We start from the raw sequence: 16,192 nt of genomic DNA on the forward strand, positions 1-16,192 counted from the left end.
ACGTCACTACAGCGCATGTGCCAGATGTGTCCACACTCACACACACACATAGGAAAAACTATTTTGATTTAAAGGTTTCGTGACTGCAGGGATTCATATTCTTGGTTCTTTCGGTAAAGTCACGTAGAAGGGAAAAAATAAAATAATAAAAATATAAAACAATAAAATTATCACGATGTTTCGACTGCAACACAAGCAATCATCATCAGGTGTGAAAACCACAGCAAGAAAATTTGTAAGAAGCCAGATGGCTTGCAAAGAACCTCTGTCTTGGCTACCATGAGAGATTTGTTCATGAGGCTATCCACATATACAAACACAGAGACAATTTGAACCAAGAAGATGGATTATGGCTTAGCAATCATTGGAAGGATTTGATAAACCATTTCGGGTCTAAATTGATTGTTCACGCTTACGGTGGCTTTCAGACCGCATCCATTATTTTCATCTCCCCCCTCCTCTTTTCCGAACATAGATGGACTAGTCCATCTGAATAACTGCCAAATCGCTCTCCGTGGTGCTAACGTAAAAAACAAGAATAGGAAAAACGATATTAAACGTGTGTACTCTGCAGAGTCTTACTTATTGTCAGCTATGCCGGAAAATGTTTACATAGTTTGACCATCACCAGTTAATGTAACCAGCTGCTAGCATACTTTTAAGGTATATGTTTATTTATGAGGGACGGTCAAAACTTTTTAGAATATGTATCGAAATGTACACATATCTCAGCTATATCAGATAGTCTCTTATCATAGTAACCCCTAATGGCCATGCACTTATTTGATGTTGTGATTAATACATAAACATGTTTCAGCATTAGCCTAGTGTTAAATCAGTGTGCGATATGCTTTGCATATTTTATATAAAATATTTTGACCACTACTTGTATTAATGTAGATTTCTGAAAGCTATTTCACACACATGTCATATCAATTTAAGCCAGATGATTTAGGGAGAAGAGGAAACAGGGGATTATTGAGTTAGAGGCAGTGTTAGAATGGGCCTCTTGGCAACCAGTCATTTGCCGAGTGAGCAGCTCCTGGAGTTGAGCCACAGCATTCTTTTGTGATGCTTAAATCTCAACTTAAATCATATTTTAACACATTTTTTTTTTACCAGGTAAGGCCCATTGAACTGTGTAGCTCTTTTCAGAAGCAACCTGGCCACGAATTAGCTGAATGAAGTGGTGATCATGTGGAAATGTACAGCAGCCAAATATTCTAAATGCATGTTTCTAAATGTGGAGGGAAAAACCGGAGGACCCGGAAAATAATCCACACGATCACGGGGAGAAAGTGCAAAATCAAAATATACAGGTGTTAGGTTTGGGTTCGAACCCATGATATTGTGCATACCAGGCGAGTTTGTGAACATCTCGCCACCTTGGCGCCCATTCCACCAGTACGGGGGTAAAGTTGAGCTGAGCATGCAGTGGCCCATACTCTAGGACCTGCTTATCAATGAAATTTCCCTGCTTATCAGGGATATTCTCAGAGGCGTTTTTGTATGGTACAAAGCTTGCTAAATGTGTCTGCGTTTGTTGAGTGCTTATATGTGTGTGTGCGTGCAGCGCTGCGCTACAAACCCGACGAGCCGAGTTTGATTCCCGCTCATGGCCAACAGCAGTAACGATTATCTGAAACAGTCCTGGGCCTCTCCAAGGTCGACTCGGCCTCAAATGAGTAACTGGTGCTGTGTGTAAACGTAGACATTCGGGAGACAAAGGCGGTTCGGTGTGGTGCTGACCACCCACCCCCTTTGTGTGCCGTGCCAGCCTTCATAGATGCTCGCTGACAGCACTTGCTCCTACAGTCTGTTAAGGCTATATGGAGGATGTTTGTCTGTTATGTCTTTGCAGCGTGCGATGGGATAGGAACAGGAAACCTAAGCCGATCACAGACGGTGGATGCTACCAACATAGATACATTTGAGAACTGCACAAAAATCAATGGAAACATTGCATTCCTCACCACAGGCATCAAAGGGTAACCATCAAATTAAATCTTTACATTTTGTTATATGATGATTATTTCCACTTCAGTGCTCTTTGGGATTATATGCCTGAAAGAACGTTGTTGAAAAATTGTCCGCATGCTACTCGTTGTGCTGAAGATTTATTTTCACAATGGAATGTGAACAATGATTTTATTTTGGAACACAATTTGTCGATACGTATTCGTCTTCCATTGTATTTAACATTGGGGTTTACATCTTCTGGTACACATCCATCTAGTCTTCTTCTTGCTCACATTCCATGTACTGCATGCACTTGTATTACACATAACTGTATTAAACATAACATTGTATAAAAGTTGTGTTAAAACCTAATTCCACTAAAATGACGAGGTAAATATTTATCACACTATTAAGAAAAAGTAACCCGGAATTGTATAATATTTAATTTTGAACTAATTGTAGCCATACTATATTTCCAACGTAATACTTATTTTAAGAGCAATTTTAGGTTGATGTTCTGGTCATTACGTAGTTGTATTCAGTATTTCAGTTCACTGCCGCTACTCCTGTGATTAATGTGCCCTATATTTCTCCCTTTTTTTCCAAGGGATGATTACATGAAAATCCCGCCTCTTGATCCTGATAAGCTAAACGTTTTTCGCAGCATTAAAGAGATAACAGGTACCGTTGATATTTTTTCAGAAAATACAGTTTAAAAAAGAACAATACCCACTTTCTAAATACATCCAAGGGAGAATAAGACTATGCATGTTTAACAATTTCGTCCAACATAGTTCATTGCTGATATTTGCACATTTCGTAATGGAATGCATCGCCTTTTTTGCCATAGTTTTATATATAATTTATAGTTATCATATGATACTAAATGTTATATTTTGCTGTGTGTTTTGTGTATGTGTGTTCGATTAAGGTCATCTTATGATCCAAGCTTGGCCAGAAAATATGACAGACTTTGCTGTTTTTGAAAACCTCACGACAATCAGAGGCAGAGTGTTACAGAGGTACGGTTTTAGTGATGTTCATGCATATTCATGTTACTCTACCCAGCACAATCTGTGTCTGAATTCCACTTTGTTCACAAAAAACACAAGAGAGCCAAATGGCTGTGATGCATGATGCATGTGAACAGAGGCAGTTAGATTGGCCAGTTGGAATGTGCACCATCCTTAAAGTTCCGAGTGAAACTTCATGAACATCCACCAACGAACTGTAAACCCACTGCAATAAACGATAAATTCAACATTGTCACGAAATCTCGTGTGGACAGCGTTTCTGACTAAACAACGCTGCAGCCAAAGTGACTGCTGTTAAATTGCTAAAGGGACCGTAACGGACACCAATTGACATTGAGACTCGTGTGTGCCTCACAGTTTTTAGTGATTCTTAATATTTTCGAAGGAAATTTTTGTATATATTTAAAACTAGCTTATATACCTGGCATTGCCCGGGCCAAAAAAATATTTCAAAAGTACTCTTAAAAATCAAAGAGCAGTGCGTACTGACTGTGGTGGTACCTGCTATGATTACAGCAGAGCATACCGACTATGGTGGTACCTGCTATCACTTCAGTAGTACATGCTGACTCTATAGCAGTATTTATCGACTGTATAGCACAAAGTACTCACCTGACAAGAGTTGCGTGGTGAGGCCTAGTCCCATGCAGAGCCTCCGGCTTCGCCTAGATTGTCCAGCCGGCCGAGGTGGCACCTTGGCAGGCTGGGGCTGGGCTGCTACCCCTGACCCCCCCCCCCAGCCACGATCTCTCCGGCCACTTTGCACTAATATCTACGTCCTATAGTGGAAGCATGTAGCGACTGTATAGTAGTGAAGAATTTACCTGAGCGTTTAGTATATTTTAATAGGATTTTTAACACGAAAGAAAATGTCTCCCTCACTCCCACTGAAGGCGTGCAACTTGGCATGGGCCATCCCCTCCACCAAAGGCGCGTGAGTTGATATGCTCGTGCACGCGTCATAAATTAATAAATAATAGGCGAGCACACAGAAAATCGCACAAAATCGCTAATTAAACTAATTAAAAGTTGACGGATGAGAAAAAGAATAGTGCTTGCTCACGGCGGGGTTTACGGCGTGGTACCTGGCTATTTATATGCTACGTTAACCCCACCATTGGAGAGCCAAGCACGCGAACACACACAAACCCACACACAAACCCACACACAAACCCACAAACAAACCCTGCCACAAACCCACACGCAATTTTTGACTTTTTTATATATATAGATTACATCCTGCAAAATGTAATTTGTTGGTTAGTTGAATATCTCCCATTATTGGTTATGTGTAGTGACTAACTGCGATACAGTAAGACTTGGAGGCACTTCTTTATTAAGCAAGCACCATCAGGATAACACACTATTTATTAAGACTGTCTATTGTCGGCGGCACTACTTAGTTCGAACAGTTGGCCTGCTGACGTAAGTACAGCCAAACACCGCAGATCTCCTTTTTCGCCAGCAACCAGCGCTATGCCACTACATATGCTCAAAAGAAAGCCGTCCCTTGGTGTGGACCAATCAGTTTCAAGGACAATGCATATATTATCATAGTATGTTTTTTCTTTGCATTTTGACTGCAGGTATTGTGGTTAATGCAGACATGAATCCTCGTAAAAAGGTTTCAGTTTTGTTGCCAGAAAAATGGGGAAAAACCCTTTTATTACATTTTGGTACTGGCAAAGGAGGTCTAATGATGTAGATGCTCACCCCGAGCCCCATTACTTTGATAGTGCATTGTCTTTGAGCTGTACGCCTTCTGGCGTCATCTGGTCGAGCACCAATTGGGTCGAGGCTCAAAAGAAAGCCGTCCCTTGGTGTGGACCTATCAGTTTCAAGGACAATGCATATATTATAGTATGTTTTTTGTTTGCATTTTGACTGCAAGTATTGTGGTTTATGCAGATATGAATCCTCGTAAAAAGGTTTCAGTTTTATTGCCAGAAGAAAGGGGAAAAACCCTATTTTTACATTTTGGTACTGGCAAAGGAGGTCTAATGATGTTAAAAAACGATATTATGGCAGAACACTATTGTTTCCAGTGTTCTGGTTATGATATTCATTGAACATTGCGTGAGATATTTTTGTATATAGCAGTTTTGTCGACGACCTTCCAGACCAGGCTAGAGCACAGTGACTGCCACTGAGTAGATCAGTGAGATGGTGGCAGTTCACAGCACATAAGCCTTGGCACTGCAGATAGTTCCTGAAAGTTTTTGCAGCAGGGCGAGTCTTGATTTGTTTTTTTCACAGATCCTTTTTTACGTGGGGCTTGACGGTCAGGCTTCTGTCCATAATAAACCCTAGATATATTGGAGTAGAGTCACAGCGCATTGGGCTAACACAGAAGGACACATCAATGATGACATCTGCTGCATGATTGTTAAAGTGGAAAGTGATCGTGGTGATTTTGGAAAGATTTGGTCGGAGTCTCCTGCAATGGAAATATGCCTTCAATAACATTAGATCAGGTGTTAAGAGTATTGGCAATGTTCTAGAGATTTGTGCCCTGTGCAGCAAGTACAATGTGATTGGCATTTATAAACTTGCAAGATGATGTACATGGAAATGGCACTTATATATGTTAGATAGTGATGGTGCATATATAGTTATATATATTAACAGAGATATAAACAAGCGTAGTCCAACAGATGCATGTGCAGGATGGATTGATTAATCCGTATTACTCAAACATAATAATAGAGTTTATTTCAAGATTACAAGTGTCTTTTGGGAACAGAAGACACTTCCCATTAGAGAGCCGTGTAAAGGAATTAGAGTACAATATCCCTCCGTAATACAGATTTCTTTTGGGTTAGATCACGTAAATATATCGCTAAATTCGCCACCACCCGACACAGCCAATTTTAACGACATATTTCTATATTTACGCGATCTAACCCAAAAAAACCTGTGTTATGGATGATATTAGTCGCGAAAGCCTACGTGTTACAATATCCCTGTTCTCCCCTTGTTTGGACACATCCACTTGTGAGAAGACTTGTGGGCACATCTGTGTTTTATTCAACACAAAGCAATCATTAAACATCATTGTAGAATAACTTACTTATATTTTTGTAGTATGTACCACACATGCATTAACCGATAAATATCAGGCAGTTCAACAGGCCTGACACTGCTGATGACACAGTAAATGTTGAAACTGGTCCAGAGATTGCCTGTGTTGAACCAAGCTGCTGATAAGGCTCACTCCCACAAGTTTGTGTGACTGATGGAATATGTAAAAATATTATTATTTTAACGTGGAGGGATAAATATGGGAAGACTACATGGTTGCAGTTTTCTGCACATGGTTATGCAAATATATATTTCCAGCTGTTTTTGTCACCACCTAACTAATTGTGAACCCGTAATGTTTGGTAGTTTTATCGAAGGGGAGCCACATTTACTCCACATTTTTTTATTGCATAACTTGCATAACCATGGTTCATGCACTGTTCTATCTTTTTTAAATTTCGCAATTAAAGAAACACAAATTAACACAAAGCCTGCGATCTGCATTTCAACTATTTGACCGTATCCATTGCTTTACTTTTTTCGTGTAGTACATTATATGACGTTGGCTTTTTGTGGTGTGGGCAGGACCTTTTCTCTTCTTGTGGCTCGCATCCCCAACATCACAGCACTGGGACTAGCCTCCCTGCAGGAAGTGAGTGCCGGCAATGTCTACCTCAAGAACAACGAACGTCTGTGCTACTACAATACCATCAAATGGCCTGCGGTATTTGTGAGCGAACAACAGACTTCATACGTTCACGACAACAAGCCAGAAGCCGACTGCAGTAAGAGTCTCCCAGCGCTCTCAACTTATCGTTCGGATATCTACAAGTGTGTACATTTGTGGGACAATAATTGTGTTGTCTTTTGAATGCAGCCGATTCATAGTCACAATGTTTGAGGGAAGTTTATTTATTAGATAAAGTCTATGGAGGAGATAACAATGCCTCGACATCACTAGACCGTTGAGCGTTTGTATTCATTTAAAGTGCTGAAGTTGAAAAGCGTATTTGGTTCAAATGTGATTTTAATCTGTTCTGCTGGAATGTTACACGCATTATGAATTGAAATGTTACTGTTCTAGAATATATTGTGCCATGGTGGTAGGCCTATTGATCATTTGCAATGGATATACACAATTACACATAGGGTTTCGTGTACTTGACAGGATTAGAGATGTAGAAATTACAGCATAATGAAACCCAAGAAAACAGTGCTTTTGGTGCTTCCATGGGTTCATTACGAATTGGAATTCCTCATAAAAGCATGCCAGAAATGTAATCTTACTCAGTTTTTTTTCATTTTCAAACTAAACTTAATTTTGGATTACATATGACAAAACAAAGACATAGATCCCCCATTTAGCCTGAACAGACTGTTGGGGAAAGTGCTGTTGGTGAGCACCTATGAAGGCCGACATGGTACACGCAAAACAAAGACATACATCCCCCATTTAGCCTGAACAGACTGTTGGGGCAAGTGCTGTTCGCGAGCACCTATGAAGGCCGACATGGTACACGAGGGGGTGGGTGGCCAGCACCACACCCGGCCGCCTTTGTCTCTCCAGTGGCAATGTTTACGCACCGCACCGGGTACTCATTTGCGGCTGAGTCGACTTAGGGGCGGCCCAGGACCAGTTAAGATAATCACTGGTGTTGGCCATGAGCGGGAATATAACTCGGGTCGCCGCTTACCACAAATGACAGTATACATGCACACCCACGTTATAAAATCTAAATCTAGTATATATTTGCTGTATGGAATATTTATAAAGATTGTGGTTCGTCTCTTTTTAATTACATACCTTCTCTGTCAAAATGTATACGAATTGAGTCATAAACTTAGTTAATTGTGAAATGTTTGGTGTAAATGCACAAGGGAGCATTAATTGTGTTCCTCTGATATCAATACAATGTCTTCAAGCATAGAAATTGTCATGACTAGTTGTGACTAGTCATTTGAAATCCATTTTGAATTTCTAACTTATAGTGAAAACATTTTTAGAGGATGCTACATGAGCATCCAATTACACTTCAATTACACTTCGCATGAATTGGGCACAATTAAGTCTGTATCCATATCGCTATGAACAAACATTTGTATGTATGTTGAACTTCTTTCTCATCGTACGTTGTCAACCGCATTATTCGGAGGTGTGCTCTTTGCAGCTAGAGATTGGTTCAGAAATATAGTTGGTTGCATTTTTTTTTTCAAGTATGAACTCCTTTAGGTGAACCTCATGGCTGCTTGTTTTTCTTGCATTATTAATGGCAATGATTATATGATACATTTTGGTTGTCATTCATTCTGTCATGAGAATGGATGCCATGTTCCAAAAAAACTCTTATGGATGATATTGGTCGCGAAAGCCTACGTGTTAAACTTCCAATGACCATTGGCAACTATGCTGGCTGGCTCAGTTCTCAACATAGGAGGGAACCATAAACCCATATTAGTCCTGGCCAATTGGAGCTCCTGGCCCAGGTTCCCGGGCATCATTTTGTAATTGTGCTGCTTGCTTTTACCTGGGGTAACCCCAGACGTGATTGCAAATGTCACGGAGTCAACGCAGAAGCGAGCCACACAGGCCACAATATTCTCCGCGTAGTTAAACTTGTCAGCCATGTTTGCGTTTAAGACGCAGAGTTAATAGCACGTGTATGCCTCGTTTCCATGACCACTGGGAACCAGGCTCTGCCAGGCCACTTCTCTCCCAAGCCAGGTCCAGCATCAGCACCAGCACCAGGTCGCACAATCTTGATGCTCTGTGGGCTCAGCCCTTCCAACTCCATTCCCTCACAACCTATTTTCCTCGCTATTACCCACAGCCATGGGAGAAATATTTTTTTAAAGTTTTAACAAATAATTGTACAGTCTTGGCAGACATTGTTTTCAATATTGCTGAGTACATTCGAATGCATGCATGCACAACAGCGCTTACATTATGCAGGGACTTTATTCAAAATGGCACAACTGGTGATTGTATTTCTGTGTTTTTATTTGTATAGCTTGCGAATGTGTGCAGCAGTGTCGATGTGTATGTCCACTGCAGATGCGGATGGTGCTGTGTGTGACTTGCTATGCTCGGAGCATGGCTGCTGGGGGCCTGGCCCTGACCAGTGTATCTCCTGTCGGTTCTTCCGCCGTGCCCGCTCCTGTGTGGAATCCTGTTACATCACTGAGGGGTCAGCCGCACACAGTACCGATCATTCACTTGTGCATGTTTTTGTGCAGGCGTGAGCAACAAGTTCGCTGAACAGCGAATGCAACTGGAACGCACAGCAGAATTATGTATAGCAAGAGCAGTTATTGAAGATAGATGGGGATGAAAGTGTACACTGATAAAACTAAAATAAAACAAAAGCTGAAAATGATTACGGAGAGAGACATCCTTGGGAATTATACCAAGACTAATTGGAATACATCGATCAGGGAGCAAATGCATATAATATTTAATGCATCATGTTGAAGTTAAGGAATAATAAGTAGTCAATTAGAACGCATTGCTAAAGCTGATGGCCTTTGGACAAAACTGATGATTAGAATAGCAGCCAAAGGAAAGAATGCGTCTGGAAAGATGACCACTGTGGAGATAGTGATGAGATCGGTTCGCATATAGAATGTGATAGATTGTAGCATCAAAGGACCATGAGAATGGTGACATAATAGGGAAGCCTTTATCTAACAATGGAAAGACAATAGTAGATGATGGTGAGAGTCCATTCAGACATTAGTCTCTTTTGCAAGGGAGACCTGGAATGTTAAAAGTACAGTACAAATAGCTTGATGCAAAAAAACAATGCAACTATTAAATCTACGTAAATATAAAATTCTTCATAAGTTATAGGTGAAAAACAATTATAAAACAAACTTCTGCTAGACATTTAAAACAAATAATTTGGACAATTTTCAGAACTCTGATACAACACCAGCCACCTGAGTCACCTACAGCAGTAAGCCAGTGATGATTGCATATCGTAAAGTTGATATAATTTCGTGCATTATAAATTGCAGTTCTCTCCCTCATGAGTGGTGCTTTGAAATAATCAATTGTATTGTTTTATGTGAAGAAGCTGATAGACTAAAAACAGATGTTGAGTTTGGAGAAATACATTATTACATTTTGAAGTGATTCAATGCGTTCCATTGTCATACTTATTCAAGACATTATCAATATAAAGCATGGAGACATGTACCCCATGCTTCTAAAAAAAAAAGAATTGACACACTTCATCGTGTTTCCTGCTTCTTGAGTGTTCTATAATTCATGGTTCCATGTGAATTCTTCACAAGCTCCTGATGTTCCTGCAGAGCACGCATCACATGGCAGGCTGGCATAGGCTCAAAATAGTTTTGCCCCACGTTTGGCTGTGAGGAATGTTCTGTGAAACGGTGTGCGAAATGTGGGGAAAGCCATATCCACTATCAGTCGGAATTTATATATCCAGATTGCAACTATATCTTGGGTTTGCAACTTTTTATAAATTTTTATAAAAATATGTTTTGTTTCAAGATGTTAAGATTTCAGTCTGTAACAGTGTTCCACGTTGTGATTTATTGAACATAACTCAAAGGAATGCTTATAAAGTTCCCATGTTAGTGTATATTAATTCTAGTTTGCACATTTTCAATAAACATTTAAAAGTGCGTTTTTACAACATTATTAAACTTTAGTTATTAATGTCCTTCAGTATCGTTTAACAACTTGCATTTAACTTTCATTGATATTTACCGCACGTATAAACCACATCTCATTGGAAAATATGTATCTATGTTGTAATTTATTGCACGTATACTGAATCAATATATGAAGGACACAAAGTCTGCTTGTTTATTTTGTTACCTTTTTTATGAGTCGCTGGTTAATAAAAAAATACATTCGCTCTTAAAATGCATGGTACACTGGGAATGAACTAAAACATATGCAAACTGCAGAGCATGACTGTAATCATTTCAGTAAATGATTCTTTAAATTTAACTATTAAAGCGCTAACTACCATAATACCTTTTTATTTGTTTGATTTGTAACAGCCCATATTCTGTGATATGAAGCTTTGTCGCAATGTACACGCAGACATTTAGCCATGGAACGCCATCTACCCCCATCGGTGCACTTGAGATACAAACAAGAAATATTTTCAATTATCTTCAAGCATAAGTACTTATCGACTGTACCATAGCATGTTCTACTCGTTGCATATGGATATTTTGTCATCATTGAAAAACAAGCAATTGTGTTAAGAAATTCCTCTGGAGGAATACCACAAACCAGCAGCACTTGTGCATTCAAGATATATTGCAAATTAACAAAATGCAGAGACTTTGATGTACTCATGGTCACATTTCTACGACTGCCAAACTGGTCCCCCCAGTCTGTAAAACTGGTCCCACCAGCCTGTAAATACCATACACTAGGGTTAATATAACACTGAAAGTAGCACTAGGATTATGCGAATATTGTTTTTCTGGATGAGAGGATTACCATATATTTTTTGCTAAATAAAAATCGGACAAGGATGTCAGTATTTTCACATGATTTTCTTAAAGCCCACCTATAAATGTTCTACATAAAATAATCTGACCATTGAATGTAGCCAAGATGGCTGGCCTTTAAAACCAATATCGTAAACTGTTTTGCAGCTTCATTATTTTTTAAAATCAGCAATGCATTTATTAAAGGGGCAGAGCAGTGAAAAAGCTGTGATCAATTGATAAATAAGAGTTCTTGGGTGTCTGTAAACAAACAAGTGGTATATTTGTTATAATGGTCCATAAATATATGCTAAGATCGTGTCTTGTAACCTTTTTTATTGACCAAATTCTGATATTGCACTGTATCTTTTCAAAATCTAGTGTTATATTAACCCCAGTTGGTGATCCTCATTATAGCAGCAGTGCCATACCTCTTTCTGCTGCTAATTCCACGCATGCCTGTATGCTATTGAAGAGTCAGTCTACGTTACTCAACGTGCACCGCATCGCAATTCCACTGCGGTTTGATCGCCGTACAATTTCTGGTTCATTTTGCTCACGGTTTTTTTCGCATGCCTCTGTGAGCGCAGGCCATACCGTGAGCACATGCAGGACGCCGTGTGTGCACCTTGCGACCCCGAATGCCTCCCTGTGAACGACTCGGTCACCTGCTTTGGCCCGGTACATACACATCCCCTCCCCGCTCCTCCCCAACAGCTTATTCCATGTATTCACAACTTGGCTAATCTATTATTAAGAGCTTTGTTTATTTTTTTCTGTTTTATTGTACCAGCTAACACCTCCGCTGCCACAACTGCCACTTCGGAAATATTGCTTACGGGTTTTACATAATTTATTGCTGCTACGGGCAGACATATGCTGCAGCCACAATTCATTTATGCAAAAGCACAATGCTAAGCAGAGAATCTCATACATGTTTTAGCAGATCTTTAACCCATGTGCCTCCAGTTTCCATTAGTTTTGCATATAAATTGGTACAAAAATATCACTGCATGAGTTACATAAAGAATGGTAATTTCTATATATATAAAAAAATATATATTTCATTGGCTAATTGTCCCTACACCTTTAAATATCAAAGCCTCCCAAAATAGGGATGCAATGCTTGTTTCATGTTTTATATATATATCTATATTTGCTTTATTTGAGAACTAAACAATTTCCATTTCAATACATTTCAAATTGGCAATTAATGGTTTACACGAGTATATCAAGACAAAGACTAATCAGGATGGGCAGAAGCAAAGGAAGGGCAGTTTTTTAAGAAATATACTATTTAAACAGTCTGCATCAGCAGCCGGCCATGCTTTCCCACCTGATGACGGACGCTTGTGTTGCGCCCGAAACGTGATTTATTTAATTTTATACCTACGTGACTTTACCGAAAGAACCAAAGAGTATGGATTCCTGCAGTCACGAAAGCTTCAAATCAAGATTAAACAGAGTTGTTTGATTTCGTGAAGAGATCGTAATGTACACAGACAGGAGAGGGGAGTAAGCAATTATTGGAGAGAATAAGCGCAAGAGATGATGCTGAAAGGGGAGACTAACAGAAGTTCCATTCTGATGCCTTTTCACAGGGCTCCAACAGCTGCGTACGTTGTGCGCACTACAAGGACGGCCCCCACTGTGTGAGTGCGTGTCCCGTTGGGGCACAGGGTGAGAACGACGAGATCATCTCAAAGTACCCCGACAAGAACAATACTTGCCAGCCCTGCCACCCCAATTGCTCCCACGGGTGAGCGCACACAAACACGGCATGCACAAGCGCACACTCGCAGGCACAAGCTTCGGGACCAAACGTGAGCAAGAGTGAGCAATCTGTCCCTTTAATGTGCTCAGCATCACAAAAACCATTGTAAAGGTCAACAGATGTATAGATTGGAGAACCCCCTAGGTGTTGGAAATGGGAGCCACACAAGCTCATGGAAATCCAAATCCGAGAATAGGAATCGGCACACACACGCGTACACATGAACATCACGGCTCCTTCATGAACTCGCTTTTTTTCTCTCGTAATTAGACCGACATTGTGTGTAGAATTATTCAAAGAATAAAGAAAAACAATGAGACTTTTCAACATATTCATGTCATTCATGGCTGGTTGGAAGTTTTTTTTTTATTTCTAAAATAAACTGCAGATTTGTTCTGTTATTGCTCCTTTATTGGATTCCGGGTGAACATTCGCACTATCAGTGCAGTCACAGTCACGCACACTGATTCCCATATTATCCTGGGAGGATCGTCATTTTCAATCACAGAGAGCTCTTCTTAATAAGCTGCCCATTGCTATGCTAAGTGTACAGTTGAGGCCATGCATTTTGCATAGTAAAGAAGGTGGATGGCCCTGGAAAAATTGATGCGCTTGACTTAAAAAAAACTAACATCATCTTGTTTGGTGCACAAAATAATGACCTAACATTGTATTTCCACTTGTAGGGCGCCACGGTGGTGAGATGTTAACTACCTTGCCTGGTATACAGGAGGTCGTGGGTTCAATCCTGACCCTGAAGTCTGTATATTTGGAGTTTGCATGTTTTCCCCATGGTCGTGTGGATTTTTCTGCGGTTCCTCTGGTTTTTGCCTGCACATTTAGAAACGTGTTTAGAGTATTCAGGTGCTATAAATGTTCACACGATAAGCCACTTCATTGAGCTATCATTTATGGCCAGGTCGCTTCTGAACAAGAGCTATATAGCTCAGTGGGACTTACCTGATAAAAAAAAGTGTAGTTTGTTTTGTAGAGAACCCATTGCTCTACAATAGAAATTAAGAGATCATTGTTCTGAAATCTTGTACTCAGAGCACTAAAAGTAATCGGCTTTTTAAAGTAATGAAATGCCAACAATATTGTGAGTTTTTTTATATTTCTAAAATTTTAAGAATATTAAAAGTGAAATATTTACATTAATAGGAGCACAAACTTAAAATAGCAATTTTAAATTAACCATGTCAGTCTTCTGTATTCGATACTCCCATCTCTTTGATGACATATCTCTTGCTATGTTTAATTATGTTTGATTTGTAACAATATATTTAATCAACGTATTTAATATATCCTCAATTATCATAAACATATTACGTAACTTTTGAAATATATCCTCAGTTATCAACAGTATACTGTTAGGTTCTTTTGGTAAAGTCACGTAGATAGGAAACTAAATAAATAATAGATCACGACGCTTCGATCGTAACGATAAGCGATTGTCCTATATAATGCCTCGTCACAGAGGCATATTTCTCTCTTTCATCCGAGGATGGCCCATTATTTATTTATTTACTGTATACGTGACTTTACCGAAATAACCTACAGTAAGAGTATGAAATCCTGCAGTCACGAAAGCTTATAATCAAGATTGAACCGCCTCTACGGGGAGGTTTTCCACACAACTCAGACATAATTTCAACCGAGAAGATGGATGCAAAATTTAGCAATCTTTGGAAGGACGTTGATCAATCAGGTAAAGTGTTAACTGTTGTGTTAGCCGACTCAAATTTTGTTAAGTTTGATATCTCAGCTTCCTTGTCACATTTCTTTTTCTATCTCTTGCCCAAGCCCTCTTTGAATTTTATCCCCACCCCCTCGCCCCTTTACAGCCTCCCCTCCCCCCATCCCCCTAAATAATGCCTCGTCACATATGCATGTTTCTCTCTTTCACCTGAGCACGATCGCTTGTTGTTGCGATCGAAACGTCGTGATCTATTATTTATTAATTTTCTTAGCTACGTGACTTTACCGAAATAACTTAAGAGTATGAAATCCTGCAGTCACAAAAGCTTCTAATCAAGATTGCCAACTAATTTCGATTTAAAGCTTTCGTGACTGCAATGATTCATCTTCTTTGGTTCTTTCGGTAAAGTCACGTAGAATGAGAATAAAATAATAAATTGATAAAATAAAATAACACAATAATATTCTCACGACGTTTCGGCCACAACACAAGCGGCCTTCATCAGGTGAAGGGGGCGAGACTGTCTGGTAGGACAGCGCTGGAGTGGAGCCTCTTGTGTTGTGGCCGAAACGTCGTGAGAATATTATTGTGTTATTTTATTTTATCAATTTATTATTTTATTCTCATTCTACGTGACTTTACCGAAAGAACCAAAGAAGAAGATTACCAACAGTATATTAAAAAAAATTATGTAATAAAAATTAGTTTGCACCTATTGTACATAAATGATTTGTATCATTCTGGGCAATATAATGTAATTGCTATGTTTGATTTTTGACAACATGAAATTAATCAAATGTTTGATTATTAGAAATATTAAATAATGTATGTTGAACATTTGAGGATAAATCAACTCAAGAGGTATCATTCATGTTAAATTATCAAACGTATATACTGCATTTAAATATGTTGTGGATTTTCCACTGCTTGTGCTGACTGAATTGACAATGTATAAACTACACAGCCCTTTTAAATATGTTCAGGTCTGGTTGGATAGTGTGTGGGATACGTTTCTCTGGTATGGCGGGCACAGGCCACGTGCAGTTAGCCATCCCCAGAGTCAGATGGTGAGGCAGGAAACTGCGGTAGGCCGAGCAGGCCACTCCAATCCTGGGTAAGCATTCAGGAAAAGAGGCTGTATAGGTGGGCTTAAATTACTTCCACCAGAATTCAATAATGATGCAATCGAAAGAAAATAATTGTTCTCATATCGATGGGACCTTTTCGTCAGTA

At 39.5% G+C, this 16,192-nt stretch overlaps 1 protein-coding gene across 5 annotated transcripts in view; it reads left to right on the top strand.

Annotated features, from left to right (window-relative positions):
- Positions 1-16,192, top strand: part of LOC116944809 (receptor tyrosine-protein kinase erbB-4-like) — a 234,694-nt gene that overhangs the window by 149,336 nt on the left and 69,166 nt on the right. For all 5 annotated transcript variants that reach the window (XM_032958562.2, XM_076071648.1, XM_032958571.2 and 2 more), the window contains 7 exons: positions 1,862-1,988; positions 2,567-2,640; positions 2,891-2,981; positions 6,600-6,799; positions 9,067-9,199; positions 12,077-12,167; positions 13,088-13,245. In XM_032958562.2, coding sequence (XP_032814453.1) covers positions 1,862-1,988; positions 2,567-2,640; positions 2,891-2,981; positions 6,600-6,799; positions 9,067-9,199; positions 12,077-12,167; positions 13,088-13,245 — 874 coding nt within the window. The remainder of the gene's footprint in view (positions 1-1,861; positions 1,989-2,566; positions 2,641-2,890; positions 2,982-6,599; positions 6,800-9,066; positions 9,200-12,076; positions 12,168-13,087; positions 13,246-16,192) is intronic.

This window comes from Petromyzon marinus, chromosome 2 (assembly GCF_048934315.1).
Source record: "Petromyzon marinus isolate PM22_M1 ecotype Great Lakes invasive population chromosome 2, UKy_Petmar_22M1.pri1.0, whole genome shotgun sequence".
In the NCBI taxonomy this organism is placed as follows: Eukaryota; Metazoa; Chordata; class Hyperoartia; order Petromyzontiformes; family Petromyzontidae; genus Petromyzon; species Petromyzon marinus.